The sequence below is a fragment of the Schistocerca cancellata genome, chromosome 11, assembly GCF_023864275.1.
Source record: "Schistocerca cancellata isolate TAMUIC-IGC-003103 chromosome 11, iqSchCanc2.1, whole genome shotgun sequence".
Classification (NCBI taxonomy): domain Eukaryota; kingdom Metazoa; phylum Arthropoda; class Insecta; order Orthoptera; family Acrididae; genus Schistocerca; species Schistocerca cancellata.
In genome coordinates, this window is record NC_064636.1 from 94887014 (window position 1) to 94914511 (window position 27498).

Consider the following 27498-nt stretch of genomic DNA (forward strand, 5'->3'; position numbering starts at 1 on the left):
AGCTTAGCTTCAGTTTTTAAAAAGTTGGACGATCCAAAAATCTGCATAAATTGTGTGGCTGTGAACAGCAAATTTTAAGTGTGTGTGAGTGGTTTTTACATCTATTCTTTTTCCAGAAACTGCTCCTCTAACTTTAGTCCTTTGTAATGGGATTGTACAGCAAGAATAACTCGCATTGCGTTTATTGCCCGCTGCATCACTAATCGATGTTACTGGAGACCCGTAGTCGGTCAGTGCGGTGAAATTATGTAAGTCATTTGGTATGTTTGTAATCGCAAGATACACATTCTTTTGTGCCTGTTCTTTTTCCTGCAATAACGTGTCTGTTATGTGTTCCAATGTGGTAATATGTTGTCTTACTGTATTGATACCGTAACAAGTGTAAGCTGATAAAATCCTGAACTTTACTATTAATCTCTTTAATAAAAGCAAAGTGGTCCCCGTGTGTTAATGGTCTGCAAGTAATGCTGTTCGTGAAATGTTCCCTGTCCGTTGATAATTTTCGTAGCAAACAGATCCTGAAATGAGAACATCTCACCTCGTAATGTAATTGCTTGGAAGCACAGTGCTTGGCTGCTCTCTGCACTCCAGTCGCAAATTTCTGACTCCAGTTGCTGAGGGCCCAGTGCAATGCTCCAGGCAGCGAGGAAACTGTTTTACACACACCACTGAGTGAGGCACTGCTTTGAATAAAAGTGGCTTGGACCGAGGATGTGGTGAAATATGCCTTTAGCAAAATGTTTTCACATTATCACATGTATTAATAGCTGTATGCATATTACAACATTTATTAACATTGTCAAAGGAAGACACCGATAACAAAATCTTACTCTCACAAACGTCAGTGAAATACCTGAGACATGAAAAAATCCTCACAGTGAAAATTAAACAATCTTTAATGAAAAATCTCAATTTCCTTGATGTTGCTGTCTAATTCAACAATGAAACTAATGTAACTAGCGCGACTGCAGTGCCACTAAATAAAAAAAATGTTCCCTTCATTCCTCTTCATACTCTTTTCTGATGTCCTTACACCTCATTTAATTCTGAACCGTTAATCGTATCTCTCTCCTCTGTTTCACAGCATTAAAACACAAACCAGTTTACTTAAACGCAGGCGCACTTAACTTTACGCCTGCACTGCCCAGAGTCCCCTGCTCGGCGTCCCAACTCACAACTACCCCCCTGACGCTGGAACTCCAGCGCCCCTCTCTCTCTCCCCGGCAGCGACGACAAACACGTGGACACCCTCCAGCGACACACCTGCTCCTCCCTTCTTCCGCTTGGTAGGTAAACAGACCTGGTTAGACACTGTTCATATGGGACCCTGCTGCCTCAAATGCTGTCTCCTGTTCCTTACCAGCAGGTTGATGAGCGCCACGTCGCTGCCGCCATTTATTCTGATATCGACTGCATTTTTTATTTTTTATTTTTTGCCAAGGAAAGATACCCTGCCCTACTCGAAAGGAGGCTTTTAAATGAAGAGAAATAAGTACTTCCTTCTAGCATGTGGTTCAATTTTTTTATATTACTCTCTGCAACGTCAAAGGCTATTATCTACAGCTTCCTATTTGGAATGTGGTAACAGGGGGTACTCTCCTGTTCTTTATCAGCATTTAACGGACGTCTTTTAGTCTACTCTGCCGATGACTGCATTTTATCTGCAAATGGAAGATGCCCTACTCGTACAATCTTTTTGAGAAGTAGGGATCATGAGTATTTCTTACTTTCATTTAAAAACAAATAACATGTGGTTAACGTTTTAAACATTACATTCTGGTGCCTGAGATGTTTTCTACAGAGCCCCACATGAATTGTAGTAATAGCACTGTTCTTTTCCAGCACGTTATGAATGTGTCCTGGCTGCCACCATTTTCTCTGTTAACAACTGGTTTACAGTTTCACTATTACGTTCCACATATTGAAAATGTTACAATTGTCGTGACGATAATGGAAAAGAAAAAAGTTGTTATTTTGTGTCGCATCACCAAGACCTCAGTGAGTGTCCCTGCAGTTTCTCTGCTTCAGTCTGCCACCAACTGAAGGCCGCGGCAGGCGCCTCTTGCCGACACACTGTGGTGACGTCATAACACCACCGCCCACACACGCTGGCCCCGTAACCGGGTGAGCCTGGCCTTACTGCCTCTCACCGGAACAACAAGTCAACACTTTGAAGTCTGGAAACAAACAAACTGAGAGGCATTTACTAAAAAATATCTTAATACACAACTAAACTAAATTACAATTTTTTATAAATAATATGTATACATAATTGGCTTTCGTGTGAAATGGCTCAAAGCATTCTGGCATGCACAGCGCAACATCACACACTGGACAACAGTATGTTGATTCTTCACTTTTCCACTCTCCAGTTTCTTTTTTAACTTTGTCACCATACGCTTTACACCATCTTCACGGCCTCGCTTTGGTCTCAGTTGGAGGAAATTTTCTTCCAAAATGTCGCCCAGTTAGTCTGTCGCCTGCAGTCGAAGGCTTCGCCCCCACTTGTTCCTTTCCAGCCACCGTGGCCAGTGTTTCTCGAGTTAACACACATGAGTTTATCTGGAGCACATGGTTGCCTGTGTAGCATTTTATACATAATGTAAATATTTACTATTCCCCAAATGAAAATTCTGTAGATAAGTGAGTCGTGCGAAGGACTTGCCAACACGTTTTGTATTATTTACAGTCTGATATGTCACGTGAACGAATTATTTTTTTCAATGATGTAGTGAGAATTACTAATTATTCTTACACGTTTCAAATAATTCAAAATGAAATTCACGCTTTACTTCAATCCTGTAGGCGACATTTGTAACTAATTTCCGAACACCGGGTTTTACGAGATTCACCCACCACTCAATTGCTTTACGGAAGAAACGTTTCCGGTTAACCCACAATTTGTAGAGAGCAATGAAATCCACATTCATCCACATTATGTGCAGCAGGTTAGAATTTAATTTCCAGTATCCTCTGCGAATTATTTTGGGACTGTGTAGACATTTTGCAATAACAATTACAGGGTGGTGGTCGGAAAAGCTGACAGGGGCTGCATCGTAATCCTGCACAGTTACTCACACCCCGCTGTGGTATGGAGTCTGTCAGGCCTCGAAGCCGACACTGGCGAGGCGTGCGTGCAGTGAGTGCGTGTGGCGGCGCCCCGCTCAGCTGCGGCTTCCGTCTCCAGACCTGCAGTCAGATTTTGCAGGGCAGACACAGAAGGGTGTCGCGCCTTTTGAGTCGATGGCTGAAAAATCTTTCCCTTGGAGCTCTCTTATTTGTTGCGGAGGGAGTGCAGACGTTTAGAGAGGTGACCACACTGTCGCGCTGGACCTGTACCATACGTTTTTGACAGTGCCGTCACTATCTTAATAGTAACTGGTTCCAGAACAGAGGAGCGTTCCGTTCGGACAGCTAGGCCAACAAATTTAATTAACATCAATGTTCATGTCCACTGTAAGGTACAGTGACTGCCACAATGTATCTGTGAAAATATATCATTTTAGATGTTTCAAACAGGTAAATGAAGTCTAAACATGAAGATGAACAATATTCAGGGCCAACATTTTAATCAGAGTCATTTGTTTTGCAGACAAATGACATATACAAATTAGATTGAAATCGTCCTGCTCTCTCGCAGGCGAATTGTTCGATGTACTGACTAGCCTCTAATTCGCATCGTGTAGCGTGTGCTTCGCATACACACATTTACCAAAAGACGTGGGACATACTGATTAAGGAATAGTCCGATCGTGCATGTGTAACGTGAGTCCCGCATGGCGCGTAAATATTTAAGCGGAATGTCTCAGCGACAGAACATGCAATTGCACGTCTGCTGGAATAAAGTTGGACGTTTTCAGGTGTGAACCCATCCCTCAAAAGAACTGCCGTTGCGCTGTTCATTTCTGCATCGATAGTAATGACAGCTTGAAAGCCAGCTGATGTCCCTACAGCTGCCGTTGAGACTTGCTGCAAAAATAATACATCAAACGTGACATCTTGTATTAAATCATCTAGCACACTAACTGTAACAGAGGTTGTTATCGAAGTAATGTTTACTTTTAGTACATCGTGGGGTGCCATTTGATAGATGTAGCGTGAACTGACATAACTGCGAAATTGCTGCGAGAGCGGGTGAAAATGTCTTTGTAATACCGGGGCATTAAATGGCAGCCGGACGGTGGGGTCTGCGATCATCTCCGATTTTTAAACTGTTGAGCAAAACTGGAGCTCTAATCGCGAAACAGTATTACACACTTTATGTGGGAAGTGATCGTCCTGATTTAGTTTCGGCCCCCCTGTCGTGTGGCCGGTCCTTTCTTCGCCGCCGTGGTCGGACCGCCCCCGCCGCCTGCTCCCGCCCCGCCGCTGCTTCTGCGCATGCGCGGCCCTCTGCCGGATTCGCTGCCCGCATTCTGCGTCGCGCCCCCACCTGCGAGTTTCCCCTCGGCGACTGCGCGGGCAGTCTGACGCCACCTGTTGCTGTTTGCACTTGAGTAAAAGTGCTGTAAGCGTTTCTGCCTTACAGACAAGACCGAATGTTTACACGGGCTTTCGTTACGTAGAGAGTAATGCCACAGGTTACAGATACGTTGTTCTTTCCAGAAACAACTGTTTCTTTGGCGTCATTTTTATCGATGAAATTCGGATCTCGGAAATTCCTTTGTTATCTCGTGATGTGGCGTGCGCAGACGCGCACTGAAATGAAAACCAGCGCCGTAAACAGGACTGAGACGCATTTGGTCGGTAGACACCTGTCTGAAGCGTATTTCACAATGCTCTTCCACTGCTTCCACTGATACCCGCGCTGTCGGTGCTGCAGGGGAAAGGATAGCTGAAGCCTGTTTCTCGTCGCTCTTGCTAAGCACAGTAATATTCCCAACTTATTTTCTATTTCTCTTTACGGTCGTATTCAGTGACACTGTAACGCTCTTGTCATAGCTGAATCCCCGTTCTACCCTAACAGATTCGAAAAGTTCGGGTCTATTTGTCACTTGCAAGTCTAAGGTGCTGTCTTCACGACTCGTTTCTCAGATTAATGGCCCGAGGTAGTTTTTGAGTGAAGCACTTGGATCAGTTTCTCACGATTCCCTGGCCCTGCCAACAGTCTCAGCCACCTATGTCGCCCACTGCAGAGGTGGCAGGTTAAAGGTTCCATCTAAAACTATGAATAACTAGGAAGTGCACGCCAGATGTTCTTACTTTCTATTCAGAGCTCTTCATAGACGATATTTCTCAAATCGTCAGTGAGGACTAACCTGAGGCGGTCTTTTACTTAATATTCTACAATCCTCCATTCCGAAATCACTGATATCTGGGAAGCATGTCAATAAGAATAGCAAAATTTCAGCTCGGTTCTTGATTGGTGGCTGAGTTACAGTAAGCCTAGTGTGCGAAAGGACCCTGTCTGCCACTGTTCTGAGGCAGCTTTTAGGAAAAGCAGGACAATGCAATTTCACAATCAGTGTCTGAAAGACGTACTCGGCCCCTCCGCTAGTCTTAACGGGAACCGATAAGTTGAGCAAAGACAGATCAAAACTGTTTATTCTTGTCGACGTGAAATTTTTCAGTCGATTGCAAACATTTTTATGAGAGTACAACAGGGACATGAAGAAGACTGGAGCTCTATTTCAGTTTCTCTACACCTGACTCAACCGATATATTGCTACCTCCTGCGCACGTCTCGGTAGAAGGAGCGTGAAAGTAAAAATTAAGGAGGGAGCGTGAAAGTAAAAATTAAGGAGAACGGAGGTCGCACGGTGGCTTACCGGCAGTGTTTCACACCGCGACTGCAACAGGAAAAGGCCGAAACAGCTGTGGTACTCAAACTGTCCTCCGCCACACACCAGAATGTATCTGTGAAATTATCATTTCAGACTTTCCAAATCGGTAAGTTATTTCAGAAAGGCGTTATCTTGTGAATTCTCAACCAGTTTTGACACAAAACGGGATGCATTGCATTTTATCTTCATTTGCACTATAAATACGATAGCAGATCTGGTGCAGTTATTGTTTACAAGTCTGAAGATAAAGATTTACAATATTCAGGACCAATATTTTAAATTGAGTTATCTGTTTTGCAGATAAATGGTATGTATAAATTACATTGAAAACGACCTCTCTCGCAGGCGAATTGTTTGATGTACCGGCTAGCCTGGTTTTCGCATCGTGTAGCATGTGCTTCGCATACTTCCATTCAAAGTTTAATTTTTACACAGTTCTGTCGCACTGGACTGAGATTTACGTATTTCGACATCAAAATAAATTTTAGCAATTTCTCAGATACCAACCACACACTTAAAACAACGACTTTAAATAAATACGAAGACGTTTCAAATAAATACGAAGACGTTTCAAATAAATACGAAGACGTTTCAAATATATGCCGCTGTGTTTGATGATGCGAAGAACGCAGATGGAGTTCTGGGCTTTTTTCCCTGTGCTGAAGACTGCCATACCATTCCAGTGTGTCATAATAGAGTGCGACAGATGAATGGCGTTAGGCGCGTTCCGAATTTTGGGAAGTCGCCGTTTCCCAGCAGGATGTAGCGCCGTCACCGCCTGAGTGCTGCATTTTGTAGAGGAGTTTGTCCAATTTAATTTTGTGTAGGGCTTTCATCTTTGACAAACACATAGTCTTTGTCAAAGAAAGGAAAATGTGTGAAAAGTCTGAAAATTTTGAGGCATTTGTTGTAAAGCCGACATACTACAAGGCAGGAAGGACTAAATTTGGATTTAGGAGCCCAAAGCATCTGATTATGGAATCGCTGAGAAAAGACGTGCCGCAGTTTCTTAGTAAGTATTGTCATTCCACGTAGGGTGCCTCTGAATAGTTACTCCTACGTAACTTACTGTTTCCAGCAATTTGTGATCAGCAGTGTAATTGTACAGTAGTGGATTTCTTTTCCTGTGTATGCGCAGTATATTACATTTATTTACGTTGAGGATCAACTGGCAGAGCCTGAAGTATTCATCAATGCCGTGGAGGTCACTCACCAAGTCAATACTGTCTCCTGGCGCCGCTGCTTCCTCACAGAGAATGTTGAGGAGCTTCCGTGTGTAACGCCGCCACATGAGGGCCACAGAAGCTCTTGTTCAGAATGCAGTCTGCCACTTTGGTCACACGTGCACGCACGGGTATGCCAAGTCTAATTGTATCACAGCAAAGAAGGGAATGAATGTTCCAAATGTGGTCTGCTCTCAAAACGTCTACAGAGACGCAAAAGTGTAATTTGGCGAAACTGCCGTATAATTCCAGTGATGGCTCCATGTCTCTCGTCATTGAGTATAATTCCCTGAGAGATGGTAGTTTGTTCTGTAAGAACAGCAATGGAGGTGTGTGGGAGAGGAATGATTTTCGGTGGTTCTTCAATTTTCTTTATTTGAAGGTGAGCTGGCAAGACAGCTGCAGATGGTGTGAGCATGATGTGGTGTGAGCACTGCTACCAATGTGACATTACAGTTAAACATGAAAAGTACTTGTGCGGTGGACGCACAGAAGTGAATTCAGTGTGAAATCTGAAGATACATTCTAAGTGAACAGCTTATATGGCAGTAATCTGAGTATGGTGCAATTCTCAGTGATGTAATGTAGCACCATATACACTGCTAGCAAATAGTTTGCAGTAATTAGGTAATGTAGCGGACTGGTGGGAAGAAGTGACGTTACTGCAGCTGGGCGATGTCTTACACAACAACCGGTATTCTCGCATTTGTCTCTTGGAAGAGATTGGGCGTTCACGTTTCGAAATACAGGCGGTTGTGAGAGACGTCGGCTGTATTCTTGTAAGCTGTTTGAATATTGTATGTGGGACGAGAAACACAAGACAGAGAGGGAGAGAGAAGTGGAGTTTATGAATGATGGAATAGTTGTCAATTGTTGCTGAGCTTTTGCAGAAATTGCTTGTGAAATGTTTTACACAGTGAATTCTGGAAAGGAAGGTTTGTCACGTTGGTTTACAGATATCTCCTGTTGTTGCAGTAGTTGTGGTGTCACTGGAGAAATTGTGTGGACTGCAAAAGGTAGAATTGAATAGAGAAAGCGATCTTTTTTTTTCAATTTTTTATTTTAATATCATGTACAATGAACTACTACTGGCACGTATTAACGCTCTGTTAGCATCTCGACGAGCTGCTGCCGGTTTTGCTGCCTGGCGAAGTCCAGGGGGGTGTTCCCCCAATCAGTCCTCACCCCCCTGTCGGCTCCGGCCTGCAGCAACGCAGCCGCCGCTTCTGCGTGGCCATTCCGTGCCGCCAAGTGCAGCGGCGTCTGCCCCCCCAGAGTCCTGGCGTTGGGGTCGGACGCCGCAGAGAGCAGCAGCCGCACCACAGCCGCGTCGCCTCTCCCTGCAGCCCAGTGCAGGGCGGTCCACCCGTACACCTCGTCCCCCGCCCCCACGTCCGCCCCAGCCGCCAGCAACGCCCGCACCTCCTCCACCGCCCCCTCCTCAGCCGCCTCTCTCAGCCTCCTGCCTCGCTCCTCCTCAGAAAGGCTCCTGCACAAAACATTGACACACTTACTCTCTACTATCGAGACACACACACACACACCAAATGAAAGAAACTGTCACAGCCGCAAAACTGCCAACAATTCTGAATACACTTCTTCCGAGCGACAAGTCACAAATCTAGAAATCTCGCTTCTGCGATATGGGTTAACCAGCGTATTACAGACAGATCCACAGCACTAGCCCATAATCAAAAACTTCAGCCATCTGCCATTAAAAATAGGTGCACTCCATCTTGTAACAAATTCATTTGGCACATTTCCTCTTAATTCACTCCACAGATCCGTTTCCTTTCACCTCGGCATGCAGTTGCCACCCAATCCTTCATCTACATTCAAACACACCCCTAAAACTACCTTCTCTGGGTACCTATTCCTTCTGTCACTTAGGAAGGAAACACTAGAAACCATACACATCTGCAAGTACTGAAATACAATTTCCTCACCAGACAGCTAAGTGATTCAGACCAGTAACATGGAAATTTCCTGACATACCGACATAAAATATAAAAGTCACTGCTTCGTACACAATAAGTTGGTCGACATATTTCAAATACAACAAGGGAACCAGGTCGACTCTCCCTGACACACACACACACACACACACACACACACACACACACACCTTCTACACAGTCCTCCTTATCCATTTTCCACTTGTCAATAATTAGTTAAACATTCATATTTCCTTTTGCCTGCTTTATTTGCTGAATTTTTATAGTTTCTTCTTTTAACAGTCGAACTCAGTATCTCTTGCATTAACCAAGGATTTCTATTTGGCCCTGTTTTTTACCTATTTGATCTTTTTCTACCTTCTCTGAAAGCTACCGACTCATCCCCCAAAACTTTATTCTTTGTTTGTCATTGTCCTAGTTTGTTATTGTGTGTACTGTTCAAGTCCATTGCTTCCTTCTCTAACAGTAAGTTTATCACTTTTTTCGTTGTAACATAACCTGTTGTGTTTGCATCCCAAACATTTCCCCACTTCCTACCTTTCCAAGTCTTGCATCTCATCCTGGCGTTCTATTGTTTTCTGCTTTGTTTCACATTGTCTACGGAGCATACTGATTTTGATATCAGCATGTGCTCCATATATAATACTATTAACCTGGACACTAAGTATACAATTTGACACTATCGATGATGTTTTCAGTGTGCATGTACCACATGTAGGTGTGTGTCATCTTATATTGAGCGTTTTTAAAATTTTCTTTACTTGTAAGTATGTACTTCCTGCGCCAAATTACGCGCTATTACCCGCATGATTTGTATGCACGAAAAGTGAAAAATTTCTGTTTGTTGCCTGCTCCTGATATAATTTCAACACTAATTCTCTGTGTCTTCCATGACTGCCAGTCGAAATGGGTGTGCTTCTGTTGCCTGCCTGAGGTGGAGGAGGGTTTTAAATGTTCAGTGGATTCCAAAGTCGATCAAATCTGCAGCTGATTATCTTGGTCAATCAAAGCAGAAAGTACTTTAATCTCTATACAGGAGGGAATCAACATCTGCATCTACATGGTTACTCTGCAATTCACACTGAAGTGCCTGGCAGAGGGTTCAATGAACCATTTTCATGCTACTTCTCTACCATTCCACTCTCGAATGGCGCATAGAAAAAAGGAACACCTTAATCTTTCCATTGGAGCTGTGATTTCTCTTATTCTATTATCTTGATCATTTCGCCCTACACAGGTGGATGCCAACAAAATATTTTCCATCAGAAGAGAAAGCTGGAAACTGAAATTTCGTAAACAGATTTCGCCACAAAGAAAACCGCATTTGTTTCAGTGACTGCCACACCAACACGCGTATCATATCAGTGACACTCTCACCCATATTGCGCGATAACAAGAAACGAACTGCCCTTCTTTGCACTTTTTAGCTGTCCTCCGCCAATCGTACCTGGTAAGGATCCCACACCGCGCAGCAATATTCCAGCAGAGGACGTACAAGTGTAATGTAGGCACTCTTTGGTAGGTTTGTCGCATCTTCCAAGTTTCTGCCAACAAAGCGCAGTCTTTGTTTCGCCTTTCCCACAATATTATCTGTGTGGTCATTCCAATTTAAGTTGCTCGTAATTGTAATCCCTAGGTATTTAGTCGAATTGACAGCCCTTAGATTTGTGCGATTTATCGTATACCCAAAATTACTCTGATTTCTGTTAGTACCCATGTAGATGACCTCGCACTTTTCTTTGTTTTGTGCCAATTGCCACTTCCCGCATCATAAAGAAATTCTCTCTAGATCATTTTGTAATTGGAATTGATCGTCTGATGATTTTACTAAACGGTAAATTACAGCGTCATCTGCAAACAATCTAAGGGGGCAGCTCAGACTATCACCTAGATCACTTATGTAAATGAGGAACACCAGAGGGCCTATCACACTACCTTGCAGAACGCCGTATATGACTTCGAGTATGAACTGTGACGTCTCTGCGAGGAAATCAAGAATCCAGTCACACAACAGAGACGATACTTCATACGTATCAAATTTGATTAATACTGGATGTATACGTGGACAAGGAAAAAAATTCCCGGATTTTTCCCAGATTTCCCGCTTAAAAATACACTTTCTCCCGCGTGAAAACACTTTTTCCGTCATTAAGTGACAGTATATTTTCTCTCGGAAGTGCAAAACTTGTCAATCCTTTGAATGGTTATGGTTTTGGACATGGGCGTAGAATTTCCCGGCACTTTAGAAAACGAAACTCCGGGAAAAAAGACACGTTTTGGAAATATCTTTGATGTGCAGCAACACGTACGTTGCGTATTTCCATATTACGACAGCACACATTGGAATTCCACCAAACACCGCATGTTACTTTCCGAACCACTGAAATCGAGATAGCGGTGCGCTTTTGTAAGCCAGTCACAGCTCATGTCACGTGATCTCGCCAGCTCAAGACAGCGAGTATTCAGAGCATAGGACGCGTGATTTAGTCAGCCAATAGCAACATCGCTGTTAAGCAGCGGTAACACACAAGTTAAGGGCTTACATTAATATACATAGTGTTGCTACAAGAAAAGAAAAGCTTCCACATATAATATTGGTCACAAAGGTTAATAAGCTGCAAGAGAAGCTAATCTTTCGATAAAATGTTGATTTTTTGCGCGTGTTACACTTTAAGACACATCACACAAATGTGGCAGTAAAATTTTTAATGACATAAATGTCTGATCTCCAGGGTTCGAAATTCTTCTACATGGCTTGTTATCAAAGAGTTGATTTTTAAATGGAGTCGAACACCGTGTGATTTAAGAATTCCATGGTACATCCTCGCGCATAGTCCAACTTACGTTAAAGGATATTTACTTTGAAATTAACGCTTTTCAAACCAACATTCGCAATATTTTTCCACGACCTGCTGGAAACAGGTTTGTTCCAGCAGCTGCCGGAGAGCGCCAGGTAAGAGGCGCCCACGCTTGCGCAGCTAACATGACGTAGGAAGCCCGTATGTACGTACATGTAAAACATTAAAAGATCTTGCATTACATTGTAAAAGCAGTAAGATGTCACAGGGTACTCCAAGAGATCGTAATTTCGTGAACCGTACTAAAATGTGCACATTTAAACTGCAACTTAAAGCGCACATTCGTGTGTCCAGATTCAGATGTAAATTTTCTTGGAGAACCAGTACTGCATTATCTCATTTTTGATTCTTTATTATGGCATAATGCCACACGTGATAGAAGATGAAAAACTTGCACCGGAAACGCAGCGAACACTTGAAACTAGCCAGTACTGTGGAATTAAAAATTTCGTTTAAAATACTTTGGATGCCTCTGCGGAAAAGGTTAATAAAAGCCAAATTTCTTTAGCAAACAGACAAAAATAACTTCATTGTTCTGCAAAGCAATTGGTGCTTGACTGTCAGAAAGGTGGAAATAAAATAAAATCTGAAACTAATAACGTATATCAGCCTTCGGTAATTATGTGAATGTATTTTAATTCACTCGATACCTCCCGGCCAAAGATATCTGTTTTGCTTTCATTTGACGCGAGAGTAAACGAAGGAGAAACAGCAAAACCACTGAACGTTAACACGGGCCACGTGGAGACTGCCCACTGTAGCTCGGACTTCTCTGCGCATCAGCCTCGCATCTACGATATTTGCGAACCGGGTCAATGCTAAAAAAAAAAATTCGAATTTTCAAAATTACCCTATGTGCATCTTGTAAAACACATCATTCTGAAAAATTTGAAACAAAAACATACGTGTTCGAGAAAATATAAGACATGTTATTTGGCCTTAAGTGTGCCAAAGTGCAGTGCCACGCCTCTTCATACAGCCTTCTCCTATCGCACGTCACTGTATTTCGCTCTGTGGAATTGAAACGTGTATATTTTGTAAGCGATGACATCAAACTATATTCAGGACAGTGGAAGTTGAAATGTCCTGTGCTGCCTCTCCTGCTCCCAGTCAGCCAGTCTGACAGCCTGCCCCTCTTTATTTTTTAAAAAAACTCGCCATTAATAGCGGATGGGATTATTTGTAATCGGGAGAACAAGAACTCTTCAGACAATTTGGACTCTTTATTGCCTAATAGCTAATAACTTCCTGTTTTGTGTGACGAAAGTAAAATATAGCATGCATAAAACCAATATAGACAAGAGACAAGCAAGAAAGTACACATTTCAATTCTTACCTCCTAGCATTTTTTCTCTCTAATCTTGCTACAGCTTTAAATGGCGTGCTTTTGCTTTCTGCACAAGAATCTATTACCTCACCAAAGTTGGTCAAACTTTTTGCTGCATGAAAAACCGAAATTTCGTTATCTAATACTGAAAAAGCTGTTAATACAAATAATACCCAAGACTGTTGTGGTTTCTGGATCTGATTACGTTTATTTTGTCGCTGTATGCTAAATAAAACAAAACAGGCCTTTCTAATATTGTAGCAAATTTTGTAAAACACACACACACACTTACACACACACACACACACTCTTACACACACACACACACACACACACACACTTACACACCAAATTAGCGAGACTGTTTTGGCACAGATAGTCATTTTTAAAATACGATAGAATGTAATTCACTAAGTACATATATCAAATTCCTATTAGGCTTACAACCAGCAAAAAGCTTAATGTTAGGAAAAACTTTCACATTTTACTCATACGCACCAGTTTCTCAAGCATGAGATCGGAAAGTAGTATTACTAAATTCTTATATAAATTTGGAATAGTCTCGTCCTTCCATAATTTGTGTGATGTCCCCGTTTATTCTGCTTCCTCGTTCTAACAATCTTGTCATCACCAATTCTGTGGACATTCCTGCCACTGTCAAAATTTGTTCGCCGATCAACTTCAGTAACACTGCCAGAATCACCGGTTTAGTTACCCCGCGATTGTTCTGCCATTAGGCGTTGTTACAAATTCGTACAAAACGTTTTCTGCGTTACTTCCGAATCAGAACTTAAGCGGCTGCTAGCCGGGGACTGTACAACTGGTCCTTACTAGTGTAGCGATCTGGGCAGAAAGTTTCTGTCAAAATTTCATTTTCTTGGATACAACGAGAAGATAATACGTAATCTTACCCACTTGTTATTCCTGCAGTCGTTTATTTCCATTCTGGTAGGCTGAATCTATGGATTTCGCTACTAATTATAACAAAGCTGAACATTCGAAAACCCAATCAACCACATAATCAGACAGCGACTGGCATTTATCCGTTCGGCTTTACTCCGCTCAGCTAGTACGGCCCCATCCCCTTTTGTCTGCAGAAAGTTTATTTTCTAGATGTGATTAGGATTCTCCTGACAGAGACATCACGTACACTACGCACGCATTCAAAAATCAACTTACGATTCATTCAGAAATGAACTTAAAATGTGTTCAGAAACCAACAAGGATGCGTTTCAAAATCATATAAATGATCGATAGATCAACGTGCGCTGGATGCTAGGCGCTTTGTGAAACAAGTTTTTCCTTGAGAATATGAATTTGGCGCCCCCTTTTCCCGGTACCATCTAGCTGTTTGCTGCGACTGCTTGCACAGCGGAGAGCCACATTCCTGTAGCCAGAAGCGGGAGAATCTGCTTCTCAAACGCGACTCAGCTGCGCATGCGCATGAGCTCGCTCGTAACTGCTAACACGAATGTAATGTAAACAGTTGTGACTTCACGGTCATCGGAAGGAATTTGTTGTTATGAAGTATTGCACAGTCTTCCTAAAGCCTTTGACACGTTTTGCTGTTGGCAGACGCTTGCGTGAGGACTGTGTCGTCGTCGTATATGGCGCATTTCGTTTGCATTTTAAGTTATTTTGGTTTTTTCTCTAGTTAAGTTTCATTGTTGCAGTATTATTCTGCAGTTGCGGGATACAGTAATATCATTTGTTAGAATAACGGTTCTTACCAGTCAAAATTACAAAAATTTAACTGAAAACTAAAACAATGAAAAATTCCCGGAATTCTAAAAAGTTCCGGGGTTTTTCCTGGTTTTCCCCCGGATTAAAAAGTTCCCGGGTTTTTCCCGGATCTCCCGGTTGTCCCGGGACGTATACACCCTGTAGAAGATGAAAACGTGCCCTTGAAATGCAGCGAACAGTTGAAAAAAGCCAATAGTGTGGAATTGAACGCTATGTTTCAAACAAACTGGCTGCCTCAGCGGAAAAGATAAATAAAAGCCGAATTACTTCAGCAAAACGACAAAAGTAACTTAATTGTTCTGCAAGTTAAGTAATGCTTGACTGTCAGAAAGGTGGAAATTGTATTAAAATCTGGAACTAATGACATATTTTAATCTTCCATAATTGTGTGAATGTATTTTAATTCACTTGATAGCTCCCAGCCACAGAAACCACTCTCTTTCATTTGACATAACAGCAGTGAACAAAGAGGAAACAGCAAAGTCACTAAATGTGAACACAGATCACCCCCCCCCCCCCCCCCACTACAAGTCAACTTCGAGGAAATTTAATACGTGTTATTTGGTCTTAAATGTGCCGAAGTGCAGCGGAAATTAAAATGTCCTTTGTTTTTGAAACAAAATAACCTCGCAATTAATACTGGATGGAATTATTTGTAACCGGAAGAAGAACTCTTCAGAAAATTTGGATTCTTTATTGCCTAATAGCTAATGACTTTCTGTTCTGTGTGACATAAAATGAAATACAGGATACATAAAACCAGGTAAGACATGAGACAAGCAAGACAGTACATATTTCTTCAATCCTTGCGTTCTTTTCTCACTAATCTTGCTCTAGCTTTACATGCCGTGCTTTCCTTTCTGCGAAAGAATCTGTTACCTCATCAAAATTCGTCAAATGTTTTGCTACGTGAGAAATCGAAATGTCGTTGTCTAATACTCAAAAAGCTTTTAATACAAATAGTACCAAAGACTGGTGTGGTTTCTCGGTCTCATTACGCCTATTGTCACTGTTTGCAGGACGAAAGAAAATAGGCCTTTCTAACAAAACAAGCGAGATTGTTTTGGTAATAATGGTCGTTTTTATAATATGGCAGAATATAACTCGCCAAGTACCAATATGAAATGCCTGTTTGGCCTACTACAAGCAAAAGGCTTTATGTCACGAAATAGTTTCATGTTTCATTCATAAGCTCCCGTTTCTTAAGCATGAGATCGAAAAGTAGAAAAGTAGTAGTACGAAATTTTTGTATAAATTTGGAACCGCCCCGTTTCTTCTCCTTCCTCGTTCTAACAAAATCTTCTCATCCCTAATTCTGTAACTATTCCTATCATTGTCAAAGCTCATTCTCCAGTTAACTCCACTAACTCTGCCAGAATCACCGGTTTAGTAATTATCCAGCGATTATTCTCCGGTTAGGCGTTACTACGTCTTCGTACAACGCGTTTTCCGCGCTACTCCCAGAATGGAACTTACGCGGCTGCTAACCAGGAAATGTACAACTTGCCCTCTCTAGTGTAGCGACCTGGTCAAAAACTTTCTGCCAAACTTTCATTTTCTTTGATACAGCGACAAGATAATACGTTAATATTTCGTATCTGTTATTGCTGTTGGTCGTTCATTTCTACTCTGGTAGTCTGAATCTATCGACGTAGCTATACGCTAATCATCTGCATACCAGTCAGCTCACTGTAGCCCCATCCCCTTTTGTCTGCAGGAAAGTTCATCCACGAAACTACTTCTACTCTTGGCGTGTCTGACAAGGTGGTACAATGCAGCAGTCTCATCTTCAGGCAGTGACTGACTCTGCTTTGGATTTCATTTCAAGTCCCTCCAGTTTCTTACGTTTCAGACTTGATAATTTTGCTTTTATTTGCTTGATGTCTTTTAATCTTGTAGGAATTGCATCTGTCTGATCGTAGTGTTCCCTTAGCACGCTGTAGTAGAATTCTACAGTCTGTTTCCTTTCTCTGGACATATCTATACTGAAAGATATTAAAACTTTCCTTAGCTTCGGTTTCGCTCGTTGGGTCCACCATTCTATCACACTTGGAAAGTTGTTCAGTGAATGGAGACATTTCCCAAGCTCTGGTTAGGGCATCTTCTAAGTCTTCTTCTGATAATAACGAAATATTTAGATTCTACTGGCTTCTTACTCTTCTGGTAGGTTGTGGTGTTAAATTTACGCAGGTCAACAACGCACTGTGATCGGAAAAACTAAAACAGATTCTGTTTTCAGTACTTTAATCTGCTAAATTTTCCGACACGTAAATTCTGTCAATTCTTCTACATGAATTCGCAACAATATAAGTAAAGTTCACGATTGTTGGTTATTTTATTTCCCACGCATCTTTTAAATCAACAACGAGACGTCTCAAGTCAGTTGCGTAATTGAAGTTGGGGATTTGATCCTTTCGACTCAATACACAATTAAAATTTCCCCCTATTAAGTTGGAGGGGGTTTTTCCTCAGTAAAGAAATTACGCTTTCATTAACCCTTTCAGACCTGGTGGTCACAATTGTGTACATAAAGTTTGTTCACTAATATTTCGCTGACAAGAAATTTCTGGTGCATCAAAACTGACTGTGCACATTTGTGTAGGTTTATTTTAGCCATGCTCCAGCTTCTGCTGCTCTCTTGTGAGCAGTCAGAGAACTACATAGTAAAATATACTCTCTGGTGTTGTCTCTCTGTGGGAAGCCATTACTCGTTGACTATTGCTGTAATAGTCACATTGTGGGTTTTGTCAATGAATTTTTTGTGTGGTTTCCTTCTTTCGGAAACATTGGACTTTCTTTCATTGGAATTTTCAGCAATTTCATTCAGTTCATATTTGTGTTATGTATCAGGTAAATTTAATGTACACATTTGTGTACAACAGGTCCTTAATGATGTAAAATAGGAAACATAACCTAAAATTTGACTCAGATATATTTGCATGGTGATGGTAGTTATGTGTGGTATTTTTTTCAGTAATTTCAGTACCAGCAGCAAGGAGGAGAATAACTGACCAGTACACATTATTTTACTTTATATTTCTGCCTTTTGACTTACAAATATGGACAAGGAATATCTTTCTGTGGAGAAAGATTGGGACTTGTTTATGGACATAATTGAAAATGGTGAAGTTTCTGACATTAGTTTGAGTGGAGATGAGGATGACAGTGTACCACTTATTGAGAGGCAAATTCCTCGAATAGTGAAACGTGTTGGAGCAGATAAAGTGGGCGTGAATGATGTGTGTAGAAACACCATATCTGAAGATGAAGATGACGGAGATGTGATGGATGCTGAAACGAACTTTTTATGCAATGAAAACAACCCATAATTGAATAACCTGTGTGACAACATGGTGACACCTAAAGAATCCATAAAATGGAAACGCAAGCCTCTAAGTACCATTGCAGAAACATACAAAGCTCCAAATTTTGAAGAATCTGTCTTGTGTTCTCCAATACAATACTTCAAAAGGTATATACCAGATGATTTGTTCACTAGCATGGCAGCACATACTAATATTTATGCATTACGACAAGGCAAATCCTCATTCAAGCAGATAACTCAAGAACTAGAGGCGCTATTTGGTTTGCATATACAGACTGCCGCTTTGAAATTTCCCACATTACGAATGTATTGGGATACAAGCCTGAAGGTAAATGTGTTTTGGGAAAACATGTCACGAGACAGACTTTTAGAATAACGAACAAATTTACACTTGAACAATCTGGAGAAGCCACCTGAAAATAAAGATAAATTTTACAAAGTCAGGCCAGTTTACACAGACATTCGAAAACGCTACAGTGAACTTCCTATAGAAGAGAATGTTTGCGTGGACGAAGGAATTATTCCTTTCACTGGGAAGTTTTCTGCAAAGCAGTATGTCAAGGGGAAACCAAGTCCATGGGGAATCAGAGTCTCCATGTTGTGTGGAAAGAGTGGAACAGTGCATCATTTCCTTTTGCATCAAGGTGCTACAACTGAACTAAATACCACATGCTGTAAAAAATTTGGATTAGGTCCTGCTGTTGTTTTAGGATTTTCTGTTCCACTCTCAAAAGGTAAAGGTCATAAATTATACTTTGACAACTCCTTTTCATCTTATCATCTGTTTCAAGTTCTGAAATCTCAAGGCATCGATGCAGCATGTACTGTCTGTCAAAACAGATTTGGAAAGAACTTGCCTTTTTCACATGATAAAACAATAATTAAACAAACCACAGGTTACTGTGAAGAAATCACTAGTGCTGATGACATTACCATGTGTAAGTGGTTAGACAATAGGCCAGTTGTATTATGTTCAATCTTTGTTGGTAAAGGCTCAGTGGATGAAGTCGAGCGTTGGGACAAAAAGCACCATAAATATGTGAAAGTAGAAGGACCTGAAATAGTGAGAAGATATAATCATGCAATGGGTGGTGTGGATCTATTTAATCAATTGATAACCTACTACAGAGTTTTCATCAGATCTTGAAAATGGCCTTTGCACATGATTTTTCATGCTGTTGACTTTGCCATTGTGAAAAATTGGTTGGAATACAGACGAGATGCACACAACCTGTCTATCCCAAAGAAGAAGCAAATGGAGGTTCTTTCCTTTCGTATCAGGGTAGCAGATGTATTGATACTGTGCCAAAAGAAAGTGACTGGAAAGAAGAGAGGGCGTCCGTATGATGGACTGGCTTCAGACATGAGTCATACCAAGAAAAAAGAGGAGAATTACGACCAGGTACAGAAGGTACAGAGATACAGTTTGATTTCATTGACCATTTGTCTTTACATGATGTAGGAACTCCAAGTCATTGCAAATTTACAAAATGTACAGGGCGTTCAAGAATTCAGTGCAGAAAATGTAAAGTATATTTGTGTCTCCAAAAGGACATTGTTTTTCGCAGTTTCATACTAAACCTTAAAATCAAGTGTTGACCATGGTTGTTTAAACAAGAATGTAATATGGAATTATTTTTATTGTTTCCTCTGTTTTAAAGTGAAATAAAGTGTGGCATAATTGATCCGTACTGTTAACCTCCTTAATGTATGAAGGAGACTCACCGGAATGTAAAATTGATTTCAGACTTTTTTTTACAAGTAAATAAAAAATCAGGTCTGAAAGGGTTAAAGAATGTGGCTCTTGCAGCTTTATTACTGCTGCCAGAAGGAGCATATAAATTGACTATAGTGACTCCTGCTACGTTTACTCCAATACCTCACCCCAATTCTAATTTATCAACGTTATGTACGGGGATGCCCTCTCTAACTAAAATGGCCGTGCAACACTCGTTTCAGTGGAAATACTGTAAAAATCGACGTAATTGGACAAATTTAATTGCGCGAATACCACTTCCTGCAGGAGAGAAATATCCGTCGCTTACCCATACAGAAACTGTTTCAGAGCAGCTATTTTAACATCCGACTGTATCCTATTAATGTTTAAAGTGGTAATCGTATATGACTAACATAGGGGAGTGACCTTTTTTCCCCGCTAGTCTATCATTTGATGCCACTCCATGCCGGATACTTCCTGAGAATCTGACTGGAGACCACCGTCCCGGTTTGCTTTAGAACCTTTCTTTTTACTTTTCTTGCGATTTGCATTGAGTCTGGCCTTCACCGAATGTCTGCTCCGCCCACCCCCTGAGCAGTTTTCCACTGAGGGCGGTGTCGGTGGATCTGAGGGGCAGTCTTGTGCCACCATCTCGTCTCGTCTGCCAAAGGCGGCGCAGACGCAGTTTGCGAACGTTCTTCCAATGCCCCGTCACTTCTATGATCACTTTCGTTTGCTGTTTGTGTGTTATTGCTGTAAAACTCCGCTTCTTCGTCTTGGGATTTGGGCTGTGACGTCGCCTGTTGTTGACAATCACTCGCTACCTCGTCACGTTTGGTTTCAGTTGCATCTGCGAGTGAATCCGTCTGCGTTGGTTGACGTACGGGTACTGCAGCGCGGGGCTGTGGCGTCACCGAGACGAGCGCATTGCCATCTACTGGCACGTCCAGCATTACAGAACGGGGCTGTAGTGTCACTTTGACCTGTTCGGGTGATGGTGGCGGATTCGATTTGTTTACTGATGCACTTGACTCAAGAGTTTGAATCTATGCTGACAATATTGTCTGAAACAGTAGTTCCCAGTACTGTTTTCTGAATGTCACCTACAGCTTTCAGCGACAGGCTGATATCTTCTTCATCTGTGCTACTGCCGCTACAAGTTCGACGTCTCTTGTTAGTGGCTATACTACTTTTTCCAGCCGGATTGTCTACAGTGTCTTTCCTGAGTAAAGGTGGAAATGCTTCAAGAGTATTTTGTGGCCCGTCGTCCACATTTCCCGTAATGCTGGAAACTTCACCACCCGTCATTGATTTTCGGTCACAAGATCAGCCAGTTGTAAATTATTCTGCAATACAAACACTTTTTTTGGACAGTTTTGCCAGAGATGCCCACTTTCATATGTGAGAAGTCAAAGTCTGCCCATTGTATATAACGTGCGCTTTGTAGCCACAAACCAAAATATGAGATGGAATGTTCTGTTTGACATGCATATCGACAGAACAAATCTATGCTGGCTTGACCATCGTTCATTACAAATTTGCCTGATGTCACCATATTTAGATAATACGTCTTTTAAGTAGCAGTTTTCTACCTCAGGGGGCAAATTAAATTCTCTGACTTGTTTATAATCAACATCAGCATTTGAAATGGTAACTCTACTCACCGAATTATCGCGATGACGGAATTCAGCTTTTCCTTCAAATTTCTGCAAAATCCGTTCCAGTACCAACAAGGAACGCAGCTTCACAAAAAAGCAGTATTGCCCCAAGTTATAATAAGCAGTGTGCGTCTGATCCGAAGTAACGCCAATAACGTCAACGATCCAGTCATGAGATTACGGGCTGCTTTGTCAAATCCAAATCTTGGGGTACGCTTTCTGGGAAACATGGTTGCCATGTCAGCAGTTAACAGCTCGCGAAAACAAGGAAACTAAAATGCTGCATCACCAGAATCAATTTTACACAACACTGTAACGTAGAGACTGAACGTAAAGTCGTAAAACCCAAACAGAAACGCCACAGCGCGCCCGGTCAGGACGGCCGCAAAAGCCGCTATTCTGGTCCCAGACAAACGAAACTTTTGTGTAATTGCTTGTTGAAAGGCTATGAACGATAATGGACACCGTCCAAAGTACAACTGTCCGTAATACAAATATATTTTTAAATTATTTAGCAGTGCGAACCAAACTGCGATCTCTGTTTACGTTGCTACGCAGAGATACGATCTACGATACAGGGGTTCACTGATGTCGCTTTGAGTACTAAAAACTCAATGGAATTGCCCATTGCTCTGCTTCTTTCGATGCGTTGTATTTACATTTGACTTTTTTTCCTGGAAGGGTAATCGGAAGTTTGCGTCAATGACAGAGTTACCGCCACAATCTTATCTTTACAGATACGCACTAACATTGAATTTACTTACGTTATTACAGTGCCTGTGGTATTCAGAATTACGATGCAAAGTTCTTGTGCACCTCCGAAGGAACGGGCAAAGCGGTGACTGCAGGTACTATGAAATACGAGAAACGCTTCCGCAGTCGCGAATACGGACAACCACCAGATGTACAGTGGAATGACGACAGTGAAAGTTTGTGTCGGACCGGGACTCGAAGCCGTGTTTCCCGCTTATCGTGACCGGTCGCAATATCGTATTTATTCGCAGTCAGGTAAAATGTCTCACCTGTACAGATGTACGAGTACACGCTGTAGCCGCCGTAGTGCCTGTTCCATTGGAGACGCAAGCATATCCAGCGGAACTTCGCACTGTGATTCGGAATAACACGGGCTCTGCAATGTCGTATTCAGTATATTGTACAACAAGTACGTTTAGATGAAACTTACACCAGTTGTCTTAGTAACGTTACTGGAACCTGAATAACCGTTACTAATCTGTACAAATATAAAAATACCAGTTACTGCTATTATATACGCGTGCCCTAATTGCTTTGTACATTAGCATTTCCAACGACAGAGTCCAATGTTATTTACACTAATGGGAAACGTCTAATTTTTCTGGAATGAAAAATTTTGTGAAGATAACATTAACAGCTATAAATTGTTTGCAGGCACGTGTTTGAGATGGACAATGTTATGTAGAAATTGTCCCCACAAATCAAAATCTTTGAGTGCAACTGTGTCAAACAGAAGAAAAAATTTTATTTGGTAATGCAAGCTGCCAGTCCTACCTCGTACATTATGTTCGAAATTCGTCCTACGCAGTGCTGTGAGTATGTACTAACTTTAGAGTTTTTTAGGTCCTTGCGGGAGAGTTTAAAATTCCAACTTTCCTCGGCGCTAGCGGCAACAATCATTCGCTGAGGTGGCGACAAAGGTCTGTGGGCTGCATTACACGGGGAATTAACGGAAAAGTCAACTCGGCTTCTCCATTACTACCACGTGAATTTGTGATTAATGTCTGAATGTGCTCACAATCAGTAATGTGTCACTATTCAAGTATGGTGCTGGTTTCGTGATTTTGTAGATAGTGTGCTGGCATTCTAGTGACATGGCGGAATGAAATGAAATGATCATTTGGCATTGTGGGGCGAGAGGCCCCACGCGTGGGAGTTCGGCCGCCGTATTGCAAATCCTTTTTAGTTGACGCCAATGATGATGACATGATGATGGACACACAACATCGTCTCGAGGCAGAGAAAATCCCTGGCCTCGCCGAAAAATCAAACCCGGGACTCCGAGCGCGGGAGCCGAGAACACTACGGCAAGACCACGAGCTGCTGACGCTTGGCGGAATATAGGCGGACGCCCGGGTTGGCGGTCATTCAGTGATAATGCGTAACGTACCTAAGAAATGAATAATGTAAGCAGTACTGGTGGAGCGAGGTTTGCCATCCAACAACATTATAAAGGGCGCGGAAGAAGAGTTTGACGAAAAGTGTAGGGTGGATGGACAGCATGAAACATAAAAATTTGAGTATAACAACTGCGGGATCGCAACAGCTTATTTTCGGCGCTACCGGAGCATAATCGAAAACTGTCACGTGGACCTCTTTACTCAAAATGAAAGGTAATTCCCAGAAAAAGTATACATAAACACAGTCTTTGGACTAACCAGCTTTCACGATGAGACCAAGATAAACTGAAAGCATCACGTTCACATGTATCGTGCTTAGGACTTCTTCAGAAATGAAAACAGTCACACGACCATGTGTCATGTATTAACAAGGTCAAAGTGGAAATGAATGTGCAGACATGCGGAAGTGCTGATCATGTGCGCACATGTGCGACAGCAAACGACAGTGACATCTGTTATTAGACATGTGTCCTAAATGAACGGCGGCGGCTCCACTTCCCTGTTTATGTGGTACAAGCAAGACGGCAAGATACCCAGTCCCGTTTACCCCTGGTGTCCGAAACCTTAACAGAAGTACTGAGAAATGGCAGGTACTGTGAAAAAGCAAAGGACTCACCTCAGGGTGAGTGGCGGACTGCAACGCATTCGCGTTGCTCGAGGCGGAGGGCCAATGTGGAGGCTGGCCACGCCCGTTCGTCCTGTCAGTGGGCAGGTGACCGCTCCTTCAGCAGGGTCCGAGCAGCCACACGGGGGCAAAGGCTTGCTGGTTATTGGGAGCTCCAACGTTAAGCGGGTGATGGAGCCCCTTGGGGAAGCAGCGTACAGGGCTGGAAAGAATTCCAACGTGCACTCTGTCTGTCTGCCGGGGGGCCTCACCCGAGATGTGGAGGCGGCCTTGCCTGCGGCTATCGAGTGTACGGGGTGCAGTCGTCTGCAAGTAGTTGCTCACTTCAGCACCAATGATGCCTGTCGCTCTGGTTCCAAGACGATCCTCAGTTTGTACGGGCGCTGGCGGATTTGGTGAAGACCGCTGGCCTCGCGCGCGGGGTGCAAGCAGAGCTCTCTATTTGCAGCATCGTTCCCAGAGTAGATCGGGGTCCTTTGGTTTGGAGCCGAGTGGAGGGTCTCAACCAGAGACTTCGTCCGCTCTGTGACGGTCTCGGCTGCAGATTTCTAGACTTGCGCTATTGGGTGGGAAATTGTGGGACGCCCCTAGGTAGGTCAGGGGTACACTACACAAAGGAAGCGGCTACTCGGGTAGCAGAGTACTTGTGGCATACACATGGGTTTTTTTTAGGCTAGGCAGTAGTGCGAGGTGTCCTGATGAACACTCGCCAGTCGACGTGCAGGCAGAGAAATCAGGACGCGCTCTGTGTAAAGACACTTCAGCTATCAAGATATTAGCAGTAAATTTCCAGTGTGTTCGGAATAAAGTTTACTGCCCACCAGGAAGCGTGTGGTGTGCAAATTATTCTCGGAACTGAGACCTGGCTGAACCCTGAGATAGGAAGTTCTGAAATATTTAGTGAGGGTTGGAATGTGTATCAGACAGACAGATAAGACACCGTAGGAGGTGGTGGTGTCATCATTGCAGTTGACAAAAATATTGTGTCTACTGAGGTCGAAGTAGAGTGTGATTGTGAAGTTATCTGGACACGTTTAACAGGGCTAGGGAAAATAAAGTTAATTGTGGGCTGTTATTACTGGCCACCAGGTTCCACCGTCACAGTTCTAGAATCAGTCAAAGGGAGTCTACATTCTGTATCGCAGAAGTACCCAGATCATGCTATATTAGTCGGAGGCGACTTCAACCTACCTAGTATAGACTGGGATGTCTGTGGATTCGTTACAGGTGGTACAGACAAGCCGTCATGTGAATTACTTTTGAACACATTATCCGAAAACTGTCTTGAGCAGCTACATCGACAGCCAACGCGTAATGGAAATATTTTAGATCTGGTAGCCACGAACAGACCAGACCTTATCTATGGTGTCAGTGTTGAGACAGGGATTAGTGATTATGATGTTGTCATTACGACTATGGTTACGAAAGTTAAAAACTCGGTGAAGAAGGCTAGCAGAGTATTCTTACTAGAAAGAGCAGATGTTAGCATCCCACTTAGTAAATGAATCAACTTCATTGACTTCCGGCACGATGGACGTGGAAGTATTACGGGCAAATTTTAAACACATTATAAATCACGCATTGGACAAGTATGTGCCAAAAATGTGGGTTACGGACGGAAAAGACCCACCGTGGTTTAACAGCGCAATTCGGAGAATGCTCAGGAAGCAAAGGCAGTTGCACTCGCGGTACAAGAAAGATTGGGAGAATGAGGACAGGCAAAAATTAGTAGAGATTCGTGCTGCTGTAAAAAGAGCGGTGCGCGAAGCATTCAACCACTACCACCGTCATACCTTAGCAAAAGATCTTGCTAAAAACCCAAGGAAATTCTGGTCTTACGTAAAATCGGTAAGCGTGTCGTAGGCTTCCATCCAGTTACTCACTGATCAGTCTGGCCTGACAACCAGAGACAGCAAAACGAAAGCTGAAATTTTAAATTTAGCATTTGAGAAATCTTTCACGCAAGAGAATCGTACAAACATACCACCGTTTGAGTCTCATACAGATTCCCATATGGAGGGCATAGTGATAGACATCCCTGGGGTTGTGAAGCAGCTGAATAGGTTGAAAATAAATTGTCAGGTCCTGATGGGATTCCAATCAGGTTTTACAGAGAGTACTCTACTGCATTGGCTCCTTACTTAGCTAGCTTTTATCGCAAATCTCTTGCCCAACGTAAAGTCCCAGGCGACTGGAAAAAAGCGTAGGTGTCGCCTGTATATAAGAAGGATAGAAGGACAGATCCTCAAAATTGCTGATCAATATCCGTAACGTCGGTTTATTGCAGGATTCTTGGACATATTCCCAGTTTGAATATAATGAATTTCCTTGAGACAGAAGTTGCTCTCCATGAATCAGCACGGCGTTAGAAAGCACCGCTCCTGCAAAACGCAACTTGCACTTTTTTCACATTAAATCTTGCGAACCATGGATGAAGGGTATCAGACGGATGCCATATTCCTCGACTGCCAGAAAGCGTTTGACTCAGTGCCCCACTGCAGACTCCAAAGGTATAAGGATATGGGATTGGTTCCCAAGTATGTGTGAGTGGCTCGAAGACTTCTTAAATAATAGAACCCAGTATGTTGCCCTCAATGGTGAGTGTTCATCGGAGGCGAGGGTATCATCTGGAGTGCCCCAGGGAAGTGTGGTGGGTCCGCTGTTTTCTGTCTACATAAATGATCTTTTGGATAGGGTGGATAGCAATGTGCGGCTGTTTGCTGATGATGCTGTGGCATACGGGAAAGTGTCGTCGTTGAGTGACTGTAGGAGGATACAAGATGACTTGGACAGGATTTGTGATTGGTGTAAAGAATGGCAGCTAACTCTAAATATAGATGAATGTAAATTAATGCAGATGAATAGGAAAAAGAATCCTGTAATGTTTGAATACTCCATTAGTAACGTAGCGCTTGAGATAGTCACGTCGATTAAATATTTAGGGGTAACATGGCAGAGTGATATGAAGTGGGACAAGCATGTAATGGCAGTTGTGGGGAAGGCGGATGGTCGTCTTTGGTTGATTGGTAGAATTTTGGGAAGATGTGGTTCATCTGTAAAGGAAACCGCTTATAGAACGCTGGTGCGACCTATTCTCGAGTACTGCTCGAGCGTTTGGGATCCCTAACATG

General features: G+C 42.5%; 1 protein-coding gene across 2 annotated transcripts in view; it reads right to left on the minus strand.

Moving 5' to 3' along the window:
* Window positions 1-8060: 8060 nt before the first annotated feature.
* LOC126108887 (poly [ADP-ribose] polymerase tankyrase-1-like) overlaps window positions 8061-27498 on the minus strand; it is a 62891-nt gene continuing 43453 nt past the window's right edge. The window contains exon 5 of one of the 2 annotated variants that reach the window (XM_049914248.1): window positions 8061-8495. In XM_049914248.1, the coding sequence (XP_049770205.1) occupies window positions 8105-8495 (391 nt within the window). In that variant the 3' untranslated portion in view covers window positions 8061-8104. The remainder of the gene's footprint in view (window positions 8496-27498) is intronic. The other variant, XM_049914249.1, reaches the window with a different exon arrangement.